This window comes from Marmota flaviventris, chromosome 2 (assembly GCF_047511675.1).
Source record: "Marmota flaviventris isolate mMarFla1 chromosome 2, mMarFla1.hap1, whole genome shotgun sequence".
NCBI classification, from domain to species: domain Eukaryota; kingdom Metazoa; phylum Chordata; class Mammalia; order Rodentia; family Sciuridae; genus Marmota; species Marmota flaviventris.
This window is the reverse complement of record NC_092499.1, coordinates 120,648,940-120,666,176: the sequence shown is the minus strand read 5'-3', so window position 1 is coordinate 120,666,176 and position 17,237 is coordinate 120,648,940. Positions and strand designations below refer to the sequence as shown.

Below are 17,237 nucleotides of genomic sequence, written 5' to 3'. Positions count from 1 at the left end.
GCTCAAGGGCTCAAGACAAGAGGGTGACTGGTGGAGAAGGGGTGAAGGTCACTCATGGGTGTGCTTGGGGAACCTCAAAGGGAGTCACCCTGTTCCATAACCAGCATCTGGAGGCCCCTGGCAGGCAGGACTGTGTCTCCTTACAGCACCCAGACAGGTGGCCCACACAGCCAATCAGAAAAGGGGAGGGACTAGTATTTGGAGACCTCCAGCAATGGGCGGGGTTTGGGGCTTTTCACACACTGTCTCAGAAACTCTCCAGCAACACCTGCTTTACAGGTGAGAAAACTAGACTTCAGAGAGGGAAGTCACTTGTCCCAGACCAAGGCAACAAAGCTGGGCAGTGGCAGACCTCTGATCCCTGGTGGGTCTGCCTGTCCTCAGAGCCTTCCGGTGTGAAGTGGGATTCTCCAGGATCTTGCAGGCCACTCCAGGGAGGGGCCAGCATGTCATGGCCGGGCTAGGCTAAGGCCCCAGGGCTGAGGGAAGGTGCCAGTCCTCAGCGGCACGCAGGCATCTTGCTTCCCCAAGTCCAGTGGCCAGAAAGCAGTCCCTTCTTTGTGTTCAGCTCTAGGTGCGGCTGGCTCCATCATTTAAAAGCATGGTAATGCCCATTACAAGAAAACACATCTTCTCAGAGGCAGCCAGAACCAAGCGGTTGGGGATGGCGTGAGGGCCTTCCAGAAAGCACTCCACAGTCACCCCAGCCTGGGCCCATCCTCCTGCCGCTCCAAGCTAGAGATCTGTGATACCTTCATGACCCAGTTCAGGGTCCCCTCCCCATCCAGGAGCTCTTCTCAACCCCCAGGAAGAAGGGATCAACCTCCAGGTCCTCTCCAGGTCTCAGGCCACCCTCTGCCAGGCACTGCCCATGTGTTTCCTCCCCCCCAGTGGTGCTTCTGGGGCCCCCAGATTGAGAATGCCACCCAGGGCTAGGCCTCATTCAGCTCAGCACCCCTAGGTCTGGCCTGTCCACTCAAAGGGACAGTCAAGAGAGCCTATCACACAACTGTGGGGACTGCCCAGGAGACTATGGGGTGGCCCATGAGAATACTGGGCGCAGGACTCTACCCAGTCTGCTCCGTGCAGGCCTCCGGGAGGAGGAGCGGCCAGCAGTCTGGGCTGCTCAGATCCCCACGCCAGAGGCAGGGGAGGGTGGTGTCCAGACAGCACAGGGCCAGCAAAGGTGCTCTGGCCATGGTGACTTGTGGCCTGGTCAGCATCCAGAGACTCTTAATGGCTTCTCTCCTACCCCCAATCCTGATCCCATCCCTTTTCAGGCTTCAGTTGGGCTTTCCCCAGGCTAATCCCTGCTGAGGTGTGAAGGGCTGGTAATGGCCAAGGTGTGAGCGCTAATGGGGAATTTCAGTCAGGGCCAAGGCAATCTAGCAGGGCTAGGGTGTGGGAGGCAGCGGGGTCACCTCCTGGCATAGCAGGACAGGACAGGCCACTGCACTAGGGGCCCTGGGAAGAGGGGTCCAGGGCCCAGGCAGAGCTCCTGCAGGAGAAAGCCAGGCTGACAGAGCCGAGCTGGGCGGCCTCAGCTCTCGGTGTCCCTCCCTGGCTGGCCTGCCTGCCTTGGCTGGCCCTCCCTGCTCCCCCTCCTCCTCCTGCTGCCCCCCACGGGGAGAGAAAAATCAACCTGGAAGAAAATTGAGGTCATGTCCTTTGTCGTGTATAATTCTTTATTTTTCTCTTGCTCTTGGTTCTGGCAAAGAGTTACTGAGCCCCTGAGGGGTGTGTGTGTGTGTGTGTGTGTGTGTGGTGGGGGGGACACCAGTGTGTGTGGCCTGTGTGTGTGTCTCTGTACATGTGCGCACGCGCTGCTCTCCCTCCTCACCCCACTCCCTGGCTCTCCTGGCCCAGAGCCACCAACCCCATCTCTGAGGCGCAGTTGGAAACTCAATCTTCTCCCAACGTGCTCACCTGGTCTCTCGGCTGCCCATGGTCTACTGGAGGGTGCTGACTGGGCCTGGAATGGCTGCCTGCCTGCCTGCCTGCCGGGGCAAGTGAGGCCTGAGCAGCTACCTGGCACCCCTGGCTGCCCTGGACTCCCCACGTCTCCCTGGGCAAGCACCTGGCCCCTGCACATGAGGGAGGAGCGCCCCCACCTACCCCACACCCACCCCACCAGAGCACAGCCCATTTCAGGAGAAGTCAGCCTTCCGGCCAGCCCACAGCCCCAGGCCATTTGTGGGATAAATTATGAATTTTAATTGTCAAAGCATCTTAGTGTTTAAAGGCTTCTATATATAGACTCTGCCCTCCAGGAGTGGCCAGCCTGGTGGAGAGAAGCAGGGGTGGGGCAGGGCCTCGAGGAGGAGGATTCTGGGGGAGCTAAGGGCACTGGACTTGAGGCCTCTGGCCAGCACATGTGCCTCATGGCCTGGGGAGGCTTGGACTGCTCATGGCCCTGCCAGCCCCTCCTCAGGCTCCCTGTGCTGGGCCTGCCTCAGTGGACAGCATCCTCTGGACGGGGTGCTGTCCCAGAGCTGGAAAGGTAGGCAAGTGTCTTATGTGGGGTGACCTGAGGGGGCCCAAGGAAAACCCAGGTCCTATGCCCCCACATTTCCCTTCTTAGGTCTATAAGACACCAACTCAGGCTCTTGGGGACAAGAAGGCACCCCTGAAGCCCTTTGCCCCATCTCCTGCCCAGGCCAGTGCCTCCTTAGGACACTCCTGCTCATATATTCATTCCCTCACACTTTCCTGGGACCCCTGGGCACTCCTCCCAGATGCTCCAGCCCTCAGGGCTCCTCACCCTGGGAACAGCTCAGGCTGGCCTGGAAACTAGCAGCCCTGCCTAGGAGAGCCAAGGCCTTGGGCTGGGAACGGGGAGGGTATCGTCTCACAGACCCAGGGTGGGCAGGGGGAGCTGCAGGAAGTGGGGGGATTAGCATGGGATCTGGGATCAGCCACAGACCTACTAACTATGAGGACAATGGTTGGGGAAACCCCTCTAGAGGCCTCTGGTGTGCCCAGCACTATCCTAAGCACCTTGCCTATAATCCTTGTCTTACCCCATGCCAGCCCAGTGAGGTAGATGCTGTCATTATCCCCATTTTCCAGGTGGAAAAAAACAGAAGCACAAAGAGGTTCTAATTGGCTCAAGGTCACAGAATAGCATGATGTGAACCTAAACAGTTTGGTTCCAGAGTCTACATTCAGCATTGCTTCCTTACAGTGTCTGGTAAAATGAACACACACACAGAGCACTGACTAGGTGCCAGGCATGAGCTTGTCTGATCTTCACAACAACCCGAGGAGGCTGGTTTTATGAGTCCCATTTTATTGACTAGGGAACCGAGGCACAGAGGGGAGACAGAACTTGTCCAAGTTCACACAGTGATAAGTGGCAGAGCTGGGATAGGCTGGAGGCAGTTACTCTCAGGCGGAACCCACCACTCTTGAATACAACCTCTCTCTAATTCAAGGTCAAGGGTTTGATGACCTCCATGATCTTGGGCAAGTGACTTCAGCCCTTGAGACCACAAACTCCTCCTCTGGAAAGGGAGGGTACACTTTATGCTGCCCTCAGAGGAGGAGTTCAGGCAGAGGGAAGGGAAGACGTTTACAGAAAGCACACACACCAAGCGTCTCCCGAACGGCCTGGCCAGTCCTGCCACATTAACCCCACTTTACTGATGAGGAAACTGAGGCTCTGAGTCATTAGTTCACCTGCTCAAGGTCCTGAGCTTGTCTGACTCCAGAGGCATGACGACCTTAGAGACCAACACACAGTTAAGAAAACAGGCCCAAGAGCTTCAGGGACTTGCCCAAGTCCCATAGCATGGGTTTGGGAAGAACCTCAGGGCTGAGGCCTAGGAAGAACCCCAGTCTCCCAACTGCAGACACCTTCTGTCCTTATTATCACACAAGGATCACATGGCCTCTTTACCCAAGGTGGGGCTAGGTCAGGGCTGGGCAGTGATTTGGGTTATTTCTCTTTGAAAGGGGAAAAAGATTCAAAAATTACCGCCTAATACATCATAAACCAAGGTCCAACAAGTTATTTACAACATGAATTGGCAAACTATCAATAATAACTTTGCCACTGTGGCACTGGCTGTTCAAAATCCTCTCTGTTCAATTGAATCCTGGCCATCTCTCTGCCCATTCTTCCACGCGGGTAAACTGAACTGTTTCAAGGAGGTGATGAGCCCTCTGGTCACACACACAGAGGTGCTCACGTGCCCTGCTCAGGCACAACTGATGTGATCACGCACTGCCCCATTTATGAGAAGCTCAGACTTGATGGGAGGAGCTGGCACCTCTGCAAATCTCCTAGAGGCTCACTGAGGCCAAAATTGTCAGGTGTCCACTACAGGCCCAGAGAGCACAGCCAAGACCCATGGGTGGAGCCACACAGGAGGCCCATTCTGCTCAGTGTGAGGAATCAGATGGAAGATTAGACGGCGCAGGAAGGAAGACCTACCTTAGAAGTGAGCAGCCCATCGCAAGCAGCATGCAAGCAGAGACATGGACCAAGAACACTGCAGGATGATACCTCAGCAGCCCCTCTTGACTCTGAGATGCCGCCTCTTGCCCCCAAGTAAAGGGATTTGAGATGACCCCTGTGGGGAGGAGCAGCCCTGCAAAGTCTAAGCAGAGGTTGCTGGCCAGGCCCTGCCTCCTCTCAGGGCCCAGAGCTGGTCTCTGCAGAGGGAGGCAGAGGAGGTGGCAGGGAGAGATTGATTCCCCGAAATGGGAAAAAATAGAAAAACACACACACACCACACACCCTAATAACATGTAATAAGAGGTTGGAGATGAGGAACAATGCCCTGGTAATGTCACCCTGGCGGCAATCAATTTGGGTGTCACATGAAATAGGCATAATTATTCCGCCAGCCCTGGCGCTCGTCTCTCACCAGCTCCAGGGGCCCAGGCCCAGGCGGGGAAGGCAGTGTGGAATCAATCCTTGGTGCACCAGGCTGGCAGAGGGAGCCACTCCAAATGAGCCTGCCAGCATGGCTCTCAGCTCCTCTGGATGGCCAGGGGGCTTTTGGTCTTGTGACTGGGGACCCTTGAATGCCCAGGAGTCACCTTGCTCAGCCACCCCTTTCTCACTCCATGGGCAGAGCAGTCAGAGGGGACTCCCCAAGGAGGCGAGAGTGAAGGAGGAACTAACACATTTGTGTTCCCTCCAGCATTCATTCCCTGGGTCACCAAACCCTTGTTAAGCACTCACCAATGCCAGGCTCCATGCCAGGTGCCAGGCTGTAGAGAGACTGGGTTTTCAGAGGGCTGTGGAAGAAGGGGGGCTTTTCAAAGAACGAAGCACAGGCTTCCTCCCCCCAGCAAGCCGGGAACACCCCTTTTCATCCTGAGGTGGACACAGAGCCACCACAGGGTTCTTAGAATTTGCTGTTCTCCTTTTGCTTTCAATGTGCAGGGACTTGAGCCCTCTTTGCCCCCCCATTCCCATTTCCTTGGGGAGTCCTCCCTGACTGCTCCTGCCCATCCCTGAACTCTGGGCTGTACAGACAGCATCTCTACAACTGGGAAAACTGAGGTTCAGAGGGAATGACCCCTAGTGAGCATCACTGCGCACCGGCTACTGCCCATCTCAACCCCCATCTCCCACCAGAAGCCTTGAGTCCCAGAAATGCAAATCAAGGCCATAATGAAACACCACTTTACAGTCAATCAGTAAAAACCAAGACGGCAAGAAAGGGGGGCAGTGGGAACACTCATCTCCTGCTGGGGAGATGTAAACTGGTCCAACCAATTTGGAAGATACTTTGGCACATTTCCTAGGAAAGCCAAACATGCCCTATGACCTGGCAATTCTGCTCCTAGCGAGTTGGAGAGCAGATCCCGGTGTTCATTTTACCATGATTACTACTATTTCTATTACTAGTACTAATATTGCCTTGGGAGATGGGACAAGAAGGTTTGTGGTGATATTATTTGTAAGCACCAAAAAGGGAAACCAACCCAAATGCCCATCAACAGGAGGAAAAGAAATACACTCAATTATGACAGAGCTTGATACATCAGTGAATATGAATAAACTACAACTACTATTATTTGCAACAATACAGGTGAAGCTTAAGAAGATGATGAAGGAAAACAAGCAAATTCCAAAGGACTGCACATAGCTGGAACAAATCTATATACATTTAAATGTATGATTTTATTTTATAAAAATTTTTTCATTTTTCATTTTTTTTTTTTTGCAGTGCTAGAAATGGAGCCCAGGGCTTTCTGCATGCCTGGCAGGGTTCTAGCATGGAGTTGCAACCCCAGCCCCACATATATGATTTCCAAGAGGCAGGAGAATGTCAAGTGCATTATTTAGGGTGGCAGTTGCCTCAGAAAAAGGGACCAATGGATGGGATGTGGAGAAGCCCAGGAGATGGACATCAATATCAAGATGCCAGTGTTTGGGCTGGGGCTGGGGCTCAGTGGTAGTACACTTGCCTGGCATGGTGAGGTACTGGCTTCGATTCTCAGCACTGCATATAAATAAATTTTAAAAAAAGGTCCATCAACAACTAAAAAATATTAAAAAAAAAAAAAAAAAGGATGCCAGTGTTCGAGTTGGAGAGCAGGTCCAGGTGTTCATTATACCGTGACTACTACTATTACTAGTACTAATACTAAATATGTGAATTGAGGGCTGGCGTTGTGGCTCAGTAGTATAGCGCTTGCTTAGCATGTGAGCTCCAGGCTTGTTGACTGGGGACCTGAGGCAAGTCACACCACCTCTCTGATTGTTTTCTTAGCTATCAAATCAAACCTCTGTATCACCTACAAGGCTAAGATGGAGAGCATCTTACTGTTACCAACTCTGAGTAGTTAGCATTCAGTAAGTGGTTCTGTGTACTGGATTCTGTTCTTAAATTGTTTTGCATATATGAGCATATTTAACTGTCAACCCCTTCATAGGTGGTAGATATTGCTGTTGTTGTCCTCACTCTATGGAAAAGGAGACTGACACTCAGAGAGATTAGGTTGCTCAAAGTCACAGAGCTAGGCAGTGGCAGAGGCAGGATTTAAATCCAGGTTTCTGGCTCCAGGGTCCATACTCCTCACAGCATCATTATGAAATGACTTTGAATAAACTGAAAACACAGGAGTAGATTGCTGTCACACAGCTCTGCTGGCCTGCAGCACTCCAAGATATTCATTCATTCAATCGATGCATAAACAAAGGCCAATGTCAAGAATGCCTCAGATCCATTTGGAAATGACCCTGCCTTCTCACACTCTCTCCACAGAGAACCTTCCCTGACCCTGGAAGCCCTGCTTCCTGTGTCTCTGCAAAGCCTGCTACTCAGGCAGTCTCCCCTCCTCCTTAAGAACTAGATCACCTCAGCCCCCAGGGAGAGCCCCCTTCTCTGAGAGCCTGCACGTGCCACTGAATCCCCTGCCTCGGGTCTCCAGTTCCGGCCTGGAGCATCCTTGGCAATGCCACACTCGCTCTGGCCATCCACGCAGGCTGAGGACGCTGTAGCCCCTCCAGGTAGTTTTTGCCACGAAGAGCTACTAACAGCTGCTCCCTCCCAAGGTCTGCCCCATCCCAGGGGCCAGGCAGGGGAGCCAGAGGGATGAGTACTAGACTTGTCCAGGTTGTTCAAGGCAATCCATGGGAACCATGGGCAGGCCTAGCCCAGACCCGAGCAGGCAGCTCTGACAGAAGGTGCAGAATAAATGCAGGAATGAATGAGACCGTACAATACTAGGTGTGAACCAGTGAGGTTCTAAGCTGTGGGTGCTTGGGTGAGGAGGACCAGTGACTTGGAGCAGTTGGGAAGGCTTCTTGGAGGAGGGGTCAGAAGGAGAGGAAGGGCCTTTTGGGTGGGGATGCTAGACCAAACCAGGTGAGGATGGGGACATAAGTAGAGGAACTCTACTTATGGGAACAGAACAGAACAATCAGAGGGTAAGCCACACACACAACAGCTAGATCAAAAGACCTCTGCCAGCAAACCAAGGCCCCAACCCTGAAACCACTACCACCTACTGCCACCCCTCCCTGGTCCCTCCTAGCCCCATTCCCTTACCTTGCCTGACAAGCTACCTCATGCCTCTGTGGGACCCTGCCCAAGTCACATGAACTGCCTCATTTCTCAACAGGAATGTCCCCCTCCCCCCCACAATCTCAGCCACATGGCTCCAGCCTTTTGCTTCCGCAGGTACCCAAGGAGCAGCACCAGCAGAGCTACCCTGGTACCAAGGGCCAGTGCGCTTCAAGCTGAACAGAAACCCATTCTGGAGAGAGGAGGGTAGTGCCCCTCCAGAATTCCGGTTTTTAAAAAACAATATCCAGAATAGGAAAAGTGGGTGGAGAAGACCCCTAGGATCAAAGAGGCTCATGGCAGGGTAAAAAGTGGTGTCTCCACCTTCCTTCTAGTCACCCCCCCCCCCCCGCCCCTGGCCCCTACTCTCCCCAGGTCATTGAACCTTGGCCTGTAGCACACACCCATCCATAAAAGCTGGTCCCTCAGGTTTGGGACCCACCCTAACTCCAGGTCTGGGGAGCACTGAAGCCTTAAAGAACACTACCCAGGACCAGGACCAGAACCTAGCCAGGGCCATCACACACTTCTGATGGCAGGGGGCAGAGACAAGACCCCTAGGGCGGGCCTGTCTCACCTCTGCTAAACGGCCTCCAGGAGGCAGCTAGGTGCTGCCTGGCCCCATTTCTGAGCTCAAGGAGTTCTCGGCCTCTTCCCTCTTGCCACCCCCTTGTCTCCAGCCATGGGTAGAAAGCAGGGACAGTTATGCTGTCCCAGCAGACCAAAGGCTACCACCTTCCCAGTGGTGGGAGGACTCTGAGCCCCTCCCAGGCCACACAAGGACAAACAGCCCAAGAGCAGTGGACTCTGTCTTTCCTTACCAGCGCTCCTCACTGGATCTGGGGAAGCCCCAGGCTCCCTACCTGCTGGATGACCCAGGTTCTCCGGGCAAGGGAGGCCCCAGTGGCGAAGCCTTTGGCACAATGGCTAGCAGGGCTGAGCAGAGAACCAGGGGCCAGGCTGGGCTGGGCACCCTTTGGCTACCCAAGCCAAGCAGAGGAGGACCGAGGGAAGGTTGGCAGGAAGGGGCTATCCCAGATGGTACTGCCTCCATCTCAGGGCCTCGGGCACTCCCACCCAACAGGGCAGAGCTGTTTCTATCCTCCCACATGACCCTTCTCCCCCACCCAGACCCCAGGACCTCTGAGAACAAAGGGGAGGTGCAGGCACAAGAAAGCTGGACTGGTACCCCACCAAAAGCCCAGAGGAGACTGTCCACTGGCCCAGCCCCACCCCTCCTCCTTAAAGTGGGATCCACCTAGAGAGAGAAGTCTCCTGGGGCTGCCTTGGAGGGCAGAAAGCACCATAGCCCACCCAAAGAGGTTGTGTGGTGGGGAAGCAGGAGGCTCCTTCCTCACCTCCCTCTTCACAGCTGGTTCCCACCTCCCACCCTCTGCCTCAGAAGGAAAAGTGGGACAAGAGGAGGTGAGAAGCCCGGCTGAAGGCAGACAAAGGGGAGGCCCCTAAAGGGTTCCTGGGTTCTCCTCTGCCCAACTCCCTCTCCTCTTTACTCCGCCCCCTCCTCATTTCTCTTTCCCTGGGCTGGAGCTGGAAAGGGGCCGAAGCTCCTGTGGGGAGGGAGCCGCCATCCAGGCTGGAGCCTGAGGAGAACCCCAGTCCCTGACCTGTGTCCACTGGCTTGGGAGTGCCTAGGGAAGGAGAGGACTGCCTGGGGGGATCTGGGGTTCACAGAGACAGGGGCTTCTCTTTTGCATGACCAATGCTCAGAATGGAAGGAGTAGGGGGGACACCAAAGCAGGAATGGGATGCTGGTGGGGGACCCTTCACAGCTCCCGGATCCCAGTTTACCAATCTGTAAATGTTAGGGTGGCAGAAATAAGAAAAGAGGAATTATTTCTGAGGCTTAGGAGGGGATCAGGCCTGTGACCCTCCCAAAGGAGGTCTGGGTGGACACTAGAGTGTCCTGCATCCCTAGGAGGTAGAAGCCTGGGCCGCTGGTGGCCCCCAGGGGCACTCGCCGCGGGCTGACCGCTCTTGGCTCACCACGGCAGCGGGGCTCACCTGCATCTCGGGCGCGCCGTCCGTCCACTCGGCTCGGTCACCAATCGCATGTCTCTCCCGCCGGCCCGGCCCCAGCCCCTGCCCAGCCCCCTCCTCCGTCTCCTCCTCCTCTTCCGACACCTCCGCCCGGCCGTCCACGCGCCCTCGCGGGGCTGGCGGTCAGTGTGTCTACCCCACGCGGGTGGGAGCCAAGCCGGACCCAGTCCGGGGGCCCAGAAGTGGGAAGGCGGAGGCCGCGGCCCCGGCGGGCGGAGGGGCGGACGCGCTCAGGACGTGCGACGCGGGCTCCACGAGCCTGGTTCTGCCCCCCCGGCCGGCCTGGAGCCGCCGCCGCCGCCTCTGCCGCTGGGGCCGGGGTCGAGGCCGGGCGCGCTCCGCCGCAGGGCCGGGGCCAGGGCTAGGGCTGGGGCCGGCGGGCAGCGGACACGCATGCTGCTCGGAGCCCCGCGTCGAGAGAGGGGCCGGAGCGGCGCGGGTGGGGACTCCGCGCGCTCCGGGACTGGCCGCTGCTGCCGCCGCCCGTGCTGTCGTCCGCCGCCCGCTCCGGCTCCCGCGCCGGCTCCCGCCCGGGCTCCCGCTCGGGCTCCGCGCTCTGCCGCGGCGCGGGGAGGGAGCGCAAGGAGCGAGCAGCGAGCCGGGGAGGGAGGAGGGACGAAGGGAGGGAGGGAGCGAGCGAGCGAGCGGCGGGAGCCGGGAGGGGGAGGAGAAGGCGCGGCCGCAAAACCAAGGGGGGGCGGGCGGTGAGGTCTCCTTTTGGCGAAGAGGGCGGAGAGCGAGGAGCGCCCCAACCACGGCCCTGCACCGATGGGGCAATGAAACTGGCGAGGGGGGCGCCGTGGAGGGGGGCGCCAACCTCGCGTCGGAACCGGCGCCCCCGCGCTCTGGTCATGCACAAAGCAGCGGCCCCCCGAGTCCCGGGTCAGCCCGGCCCAGGAGAATCGGGCCTGCGGTTCTCCCTGGGTGTGTGCACCCGTTCGCGTGTGATTGGGTCTGGCCACATGCGTGTGCATATGAGCACCAGTGATCACACGTGTTAACTGGTACGACCGCACACTGCCGTGCGGACGAACACACACACGTGAACAGGCAGCGCTCCCCACCTGGCCAGGGTTGTTTGGAGGGCGGCATGAGAGAGGTCAGTCTCTGAGCCTCTGTCCTGCTCTTCTCGAAATGTCCGCGAAACTCTAGAGAGGCCACATCCTAGCTGTCTTGGGGCAGAGCCGGCGGAACCAAAAGCGCCAAAGGACACTGAGGAAGCCGCGCTGGCTCCGCGGTTCTAACCCGATGCCGGGTCTTGCTTCCGCATTTGCGGCGGGGGTCCGCCCTGCCTGGATTCCTGTCCAGCAGAGGGCAGCAGGCTTCTCTGACCGGTTGTGGCCAGGGGGCACTGCACCCAGTGACCAGCAGAGGGCAGTGCAGAGCCTCAGTCTGGACCTGGCCGTTCCTACCTGGCTCCCCAAAGGTCTTGCCGGGAGGGAGAATCCTGGCCTAGGCTTGAGCTAGCTCCCAAGGAATGAGACCTCTCCTTAGAGATCTAAATCCTCCTTGATGCACAGATAAAGAGACTAGGCAGGCAGGATGTCTTGGCAAAGCCTGAAGAGTAGGCTTTGGGACTCTTTGGGACTCAACTCTTTCCACTATACACCCCCTCCATCTACTTGAAGCCAGATGCCCTTTAATACCAACCAGTTTTATTAGAATCATCATCAATGCTGTCACCGCCAGGCACAGTGGCCCTTTCTCTTTTAGCACATTACTGCTGTCCCCATTAGCACATTAGTGCTCCTGATACCTTGAATCCACAGGGGTAGGGACTCCTGCAGGCAGAGAAAGAAGCCGAGACTGGGAGGGAGACTAGCCCAAGGCCTGTCAGTTTCTGGGGCGGACCCCCAGACCCTGCTCCCAGTGCCTCACCCTTCTCCCAAGAAGCTTGTCTGACATTCTCTGCAGAGATGCCTGATTGGCAAGGAGAGGTCACTCCCCACCACACCCCCCCAGCACTGTCTTGCTTTCCACAATTAGCCTCACACACACCCCAAAGAGTTGCACAGACCTGTTCCAGCTAAACCGCTTCTGCGTACCTCTCAGTCTCACTGCCACACCACTGCTCTGGACAGTCCGTCCTGATGAACTCTCTTTTCTTCTATGTCTATGTCCATCCTCATCCCAAGCCTAGCTAGAGCCCCTTCCCAGCAGGTGTCCACGCTGGGTCATTACATTCATCTTCCAAAAACCTTGGGAAGAGGCGCTATTGTTCCTTGTGACAGAGAGAAGGAACCCAAGGCTCAGGGATGTTAGGTGACTTGCCCATGGGTCACACAGCTTCTAAGGGCTGGGAAGGGAATTTGAATCGCCTACCAGGGCTGAGTAAACCAGTAGGAGGCAGGCTTGGCAGAGGGACTTACAGGTGGGAGAGGAGATAGAGAGGCGGGCACAGGAGTCCCCCTCCCTTCCAGAGTCCAGCGAAGGTGGCTCCCTGGCCCATCAACACCGCTCTCCCCACCCCCTTCCCAGGCTCCAGCTTCTCCACCCTGGCTGTTTGTGAGTTACCGGTGAGCTCCCGCCCTCCCGCGCCTCCTCCTCCCACCAGCCCGACAGGAATAGACGCTCCCTAGCTCCTGCGTAAAGGCTCCGCCAGACCCGCTGCGGGGCGGGGGCGGGGGCGGGGGCTATTCCTGGTGCGGCGACTGACGCAGGCAAGGCGCGGCCACAGCAGATCTCCGCCCCCGACTCACCTGCTCCCTGCCTCAGTGATCTCGGCGGAGAAATGGGGGAGAGCTCATCGCCCCCGCCCCCAGTCCCAGATGCTGGCTGAGGAAGTTGGTGTCCCAGGGTGGGGTCTTTTGGCGCCCACAATGATCTCTTTGCGTCTTGGAGGCTGCAGGGATGACGCAGAGCTGTGTCTGCGAGGAACTGCCCCACAGTCCTAGTCCTCCATCTCAACAGCCTCTAACCTGTCTCCAAAAGAAACGAGCCTCTCAGATATCCACCGACAGGAATAATGGGGACTGGGAGGCTTTGGGGTGAGAACTTTTGAGGAGATGCCCTTTGAAAGGCTTAGCCCGAACCTGGGCCCTGACCTCTGTGTTGTTTATGGGAATCCCCCAATCAAATGCCTCCTCCTGAGCTTCCCAAAAGGCGTTTCTCCAACCTGCCTGGAGAGCATTTTCAGGTGGCCTAGGGCCCTGGACAGCGTAAAAAGTCAGGAAGGCCCAGTTGAAGACTTCTTTGACACATCTAGGAGATCCTATCCAGAGCTACAGAGGAGGAGTGTCAGCCCCGCTGCCAAGTTTTCTCCTTGGTCCACTGTCTGGGCTTGCCTCCTTCCTGGTTTCTGTCCATTCTTCAAGATCAAACCAAGACTGTCTCTATTCCTGCCTCCCCTCCCCAGATGAAGTGGCTTTAGAGACAAGGTCCTCCTCTCCTCCCTCTCTGTCCTCAGATTTGGAGTTCCCAAGAGCAGGTCTGAGACTGCATGTCTCATGGGTTGGCACATCACGGTTTCAGGTGACAACTCACAAGTCCCAATAAAGCAGGGGCGGATGGCTGCAAGGAGCCTGAATGCCTGCAGCAAATCAGAGGCTGGAACGGGACTGCCGGGGGACTCTGGAGGAAGGGACGGGCCCTTTAACACTCACTCAGCCTCTTCTGAGTCTGGCTGTGAGCTGTGCTTGACATTCTTCATCTTGCTGCAAGATTGGCTTTGCTGTCCCCACCGTACAGATAAACTGAAGCTCAGGGAGAGCTGGTGACTTGCTCAAGTTTATGTATGCCTAAGAGGTAGAGGAGGGCCTTGAAGCTCTGTGTGCCTGATGTGGGATCCAGGCCCTGTTCTCGTCTCACTCTGGGAGGCTGAGGATGCAGGAGGCAGGGCCCTGGTAGAGACGGGGTCCCTTGGGGCACAGGACAGAGGGCGGCACACACAGGCCTGCCTGCATGCCTGCTCTGGGCTGGCCCTGCCTGCATGCAGCCCAGTGGCTCACAGGATTTTACGATGATGATTATTTCTGAAGGCACTTGAAATTAATGACAGCTCTAAAATGGCTGGGACAGCGAAGTCATTGCTGAGACCTCTAATTAGCAAGAAAAACGGAGACCAGGAGCTGGGAGGCCAGTGGGGGCTGGGCGGGCAGCACTGGGGCATGGACTGGGGTCAGGGGGTTGGGATGGAGTAGGCACCAGACCCCCTTAGAGCTGAGTGCTTAGGCAAACTCTGTGTTCCACTTTATGCCACAAATTAACTTATTACCTTGCTGTGTGACCTTGAGGAGGTTGTTGCCCCTCCCTGGGCCACAGCTCTCCCTGTATGCACTGGCGGGGGGTGGGGGGGGGGTGGGGGGGGTGGGGGGGTGGTGGGGGGGTGGGGTTGCCCTGGGGTATCTCTAAGCTCAGGGCTCTGTGGCCTTGCATAGACTTGGGGACAGAGGGATGAAACCTCAGGTGGCTCTTTCACATAGTGCTCATTGCTGTAAGGCTGAATCCCAGAAGCCCAGGGGCCCACATAGCCTCTGGGAGTCACAGAAGAGGACCCAGCCTCCCCCATGGCTCTCGTAGCCCTTATGCTCGGGTTGCTGAGGTCATTGGTCTAATGAAGTTCCAGAGATTCAAACTGGAGTGAAGGGGATTGAGAATTGGCAGGAAGCCCTGGACTGGTACAGCAAGGGACTGGGGTGACTGATGGGGCCACTAGCAAAGTCCCCGCTTAGAGGAGGACCTGGAGCTGTGACAGGACTTAGGGCCTTCCTGCCTCCTCCTGGTGAAACACTGGGTCCCACCTAGGTGTGGCTCAGAGGGTCTTTCGGGCAGGTGCCTCTTCCTGTATATCCTTCAAGGGGCAGCCAGGACAGAGAGGGGCACTGGGGCTCAGTAGGTAGGGACTTAACTCCACAGTGGCTGGCCCAACTGAATATATGGTGGTGGACTTGGAGGGACATCCATGGCGGGTCCAGGTGGAGGCCCAGAGTCCAAGGGCCTGGTTGTGGCAGATACACTCAATTAGGGTACCCTCTTCCCTGGCACCTACTGTGGACATTTCTTGTCAACAGGTTTCTCATACCCTTGAATTCTCTCCTCCTCCTTCAATTCAGGGCTCTGTGGGGCTCCCTTCTTCCAGAAACCTGCTCTGAAAGCCTCATCTTTCCCACTGAACTGGGCTTCTGGGCTTTGTGTCCTTGAGCACCCTGAGCCTCGGTTTCCTCCTCTGTAAAATCAGGCTCTAAACAGACCCCCAGCATGGGGCCAAGTGAGGACCCCATGACTTAACACCCAGTAGGTACTGGACTCTGAGCCTGGCCCACAGCACAGCTGGCACTTGGTGAATGTGTTTTTCTTTTTTCTTTTTTTTGGTACTGGGGATTGAACCCAGGGGCACTCAACCACTGAGCCACATCCCCAGCCCTATTTTGTATTTTATTTAGAGATAGGGTCTCACTGAGTTGCTGGGGCTGGCTTTGAACTTGAGACCCACTTGCCTCAGCCTCTCGAGCGGCTGGGATTATAGACACGCGCCACCACACCTGGCAGTGTGGGTACTTTTTAGGTTATCCTGGTTACTGTGATGGTTGCTTTCTGCCCCCTGACCCTTCCTCTGTTAGCCAGGGGTCTATCCTGAGACTGCTGTTAGTATCCTACTTGGAGAAGTCTGGACTGAGTTCTTTGTCCTCTGAGAACTGAGAATACCTGGGGGACATAGTTTGGTCTTGTGTCTCCTCCAGTTTCCATTGAGCCTAGGGCCCTGCCTGCAGAGGCTCCACTGTTCAAATGAAAGCTGACTCAATCCCCCAGGACCAATGGCTTCCCTAGGGAAAGGGACCAGGGCATGGGTGACAGGGACACTCTTGAATCCTCAACTCCCACTTGCGCTCACCTCAGGGCCTTGGTCACCCTTGCCTCCACTGGAAAGTTTCCAGTGTGAGTGACCTTCCACCATCTAGAAGCAATGCAGTCAGCAGCCCTCTCTCTATGGGACTGCACTGAATGCGGGGTGGGGGTGGTAGTTCTTGGAGGACTCACAGCAGAAGTCCTGGCGGAGAAAGAAGGTACCGGGCTGGCCCTTACTTGGCCTTACCACAGCCCTGCTTGCCGGGCTGGACTATCTGGTGGCTGAGATGCAAGAAATTTATCTGGGGCCAACCAGTGAATGGGCCATGTCCGCCCTGCCCACTTTGAAGTCCCTTCAGGAAAATACTTGATGTTCCTAACCTTGAGTGACCACGGGGTGCAGTTAGCTGTCCTTAAGAAGTCAGGGAAAGGACTAGGGTTGTAGCTCCGTGGTGGAGCACTTGCCTCGCAAGGGTGAGGCACTGGCTTCGATCCTCAGCATCACATAAAAATAAGTAAATATAATAAAGGTGTCCATTTACAACTAAAAAAAGAAAAGAAAAGAAGAAGTGGTCAGGGAAGTGTGAACTCCATAAAAAAAAAAAAACGATTAAATTGAATTGGAAGCAAAACAAAAATGCAGAGACAAAAAGCAATTTGTATAAAGAGACCACTCCCTGGCTCTTTGGGACCCTGGGCTCTGTGCCTGGCAAAGCAGCTCCCCCTGAGAGCCCAGGCTCCGCTGTCCCCACGGAGCATGTCAGGGGGAACTCGAGCTAATATGTGCAAACAGGCAGCACTATTAGCAAATCCATTCATTAAGCAGTCGTCTCGAGTTCTGTTGTGCTGGAGATTTGTTTATTAACTTAAGTCACAACCTGTTATTACTAGAGTCAAAGGCAGTGTGGTGGCTTGGGATGTGGCCAGCTTCGGAGCCAAGCAGCCTTGAGTTCCAGTTCTGATTTTGTCTCTAACTGCTGTGTGACCCTGGACAAGTTATTTCACCTCTCTGAGCTTCAGCTGCCTTGTGATAGGCATTCCTAGGATGTTCCCCAGGGACCCCTACCTTCCCCCTGCTGTGTAATCCCCTCCCCATGAATGTGAGTCGGACCAACTGACTGACTATTCTAAAGAGTAGAATATGGTGGAAGGGATGGGCTGTCACTTCTGAGATTAGATTACCAAAAAGCTATGGCTTTCACCATGGTGCCCTCTGTCCATGGCTTCTCTGTCTGCTCTGCCACATATGAGCAGCTCTGTTGAGAATTCCACAAGGAAAGGAACTCATGTCAACACCTACGAGCCCTGAGGATTCTAGTTGCCACTCGAATGAGCTTAGAAGCAGGTCCTGGGCTAGGGATGTGGCTC

The 17,237-nt window shown here is 56.0% G+C and overlaps 1 protein-coding gene across 3 annotated transcripts in view; it reads right to left on the bottom strand.

Moving 5' to 3' along the window:
* The window catches only part of Lingo1 (leucine rich repeat and Ig domain containing 1), a 145,280-nt gene that overhangs the window by 6,776 nt on the left and 121,267 nt on the right, over window positions 1-17,237 (bottom strand). For 2 of the 3 annotated variants that reach the window (XM_027926087.3, XM_071608481.1), the window contains exon 1: window positions 10,050-10,641. The exons of the other annotated variant lie outside the window; for it this stretch is intronic. In XM_027926087.3, coding sequence (XP_027781888.1) covers window positions 10,050-10,055 — 6 coding nt within the window. In that variant the 5' untranslated portion in view covers window positions 10,056-10,641. Of the gene's footprint in view, window positions 1-10,049; window positions 10,642-17,237 lie in introns of those variants that run through there. 3 annotated transcript variants of the gene reach the window in all.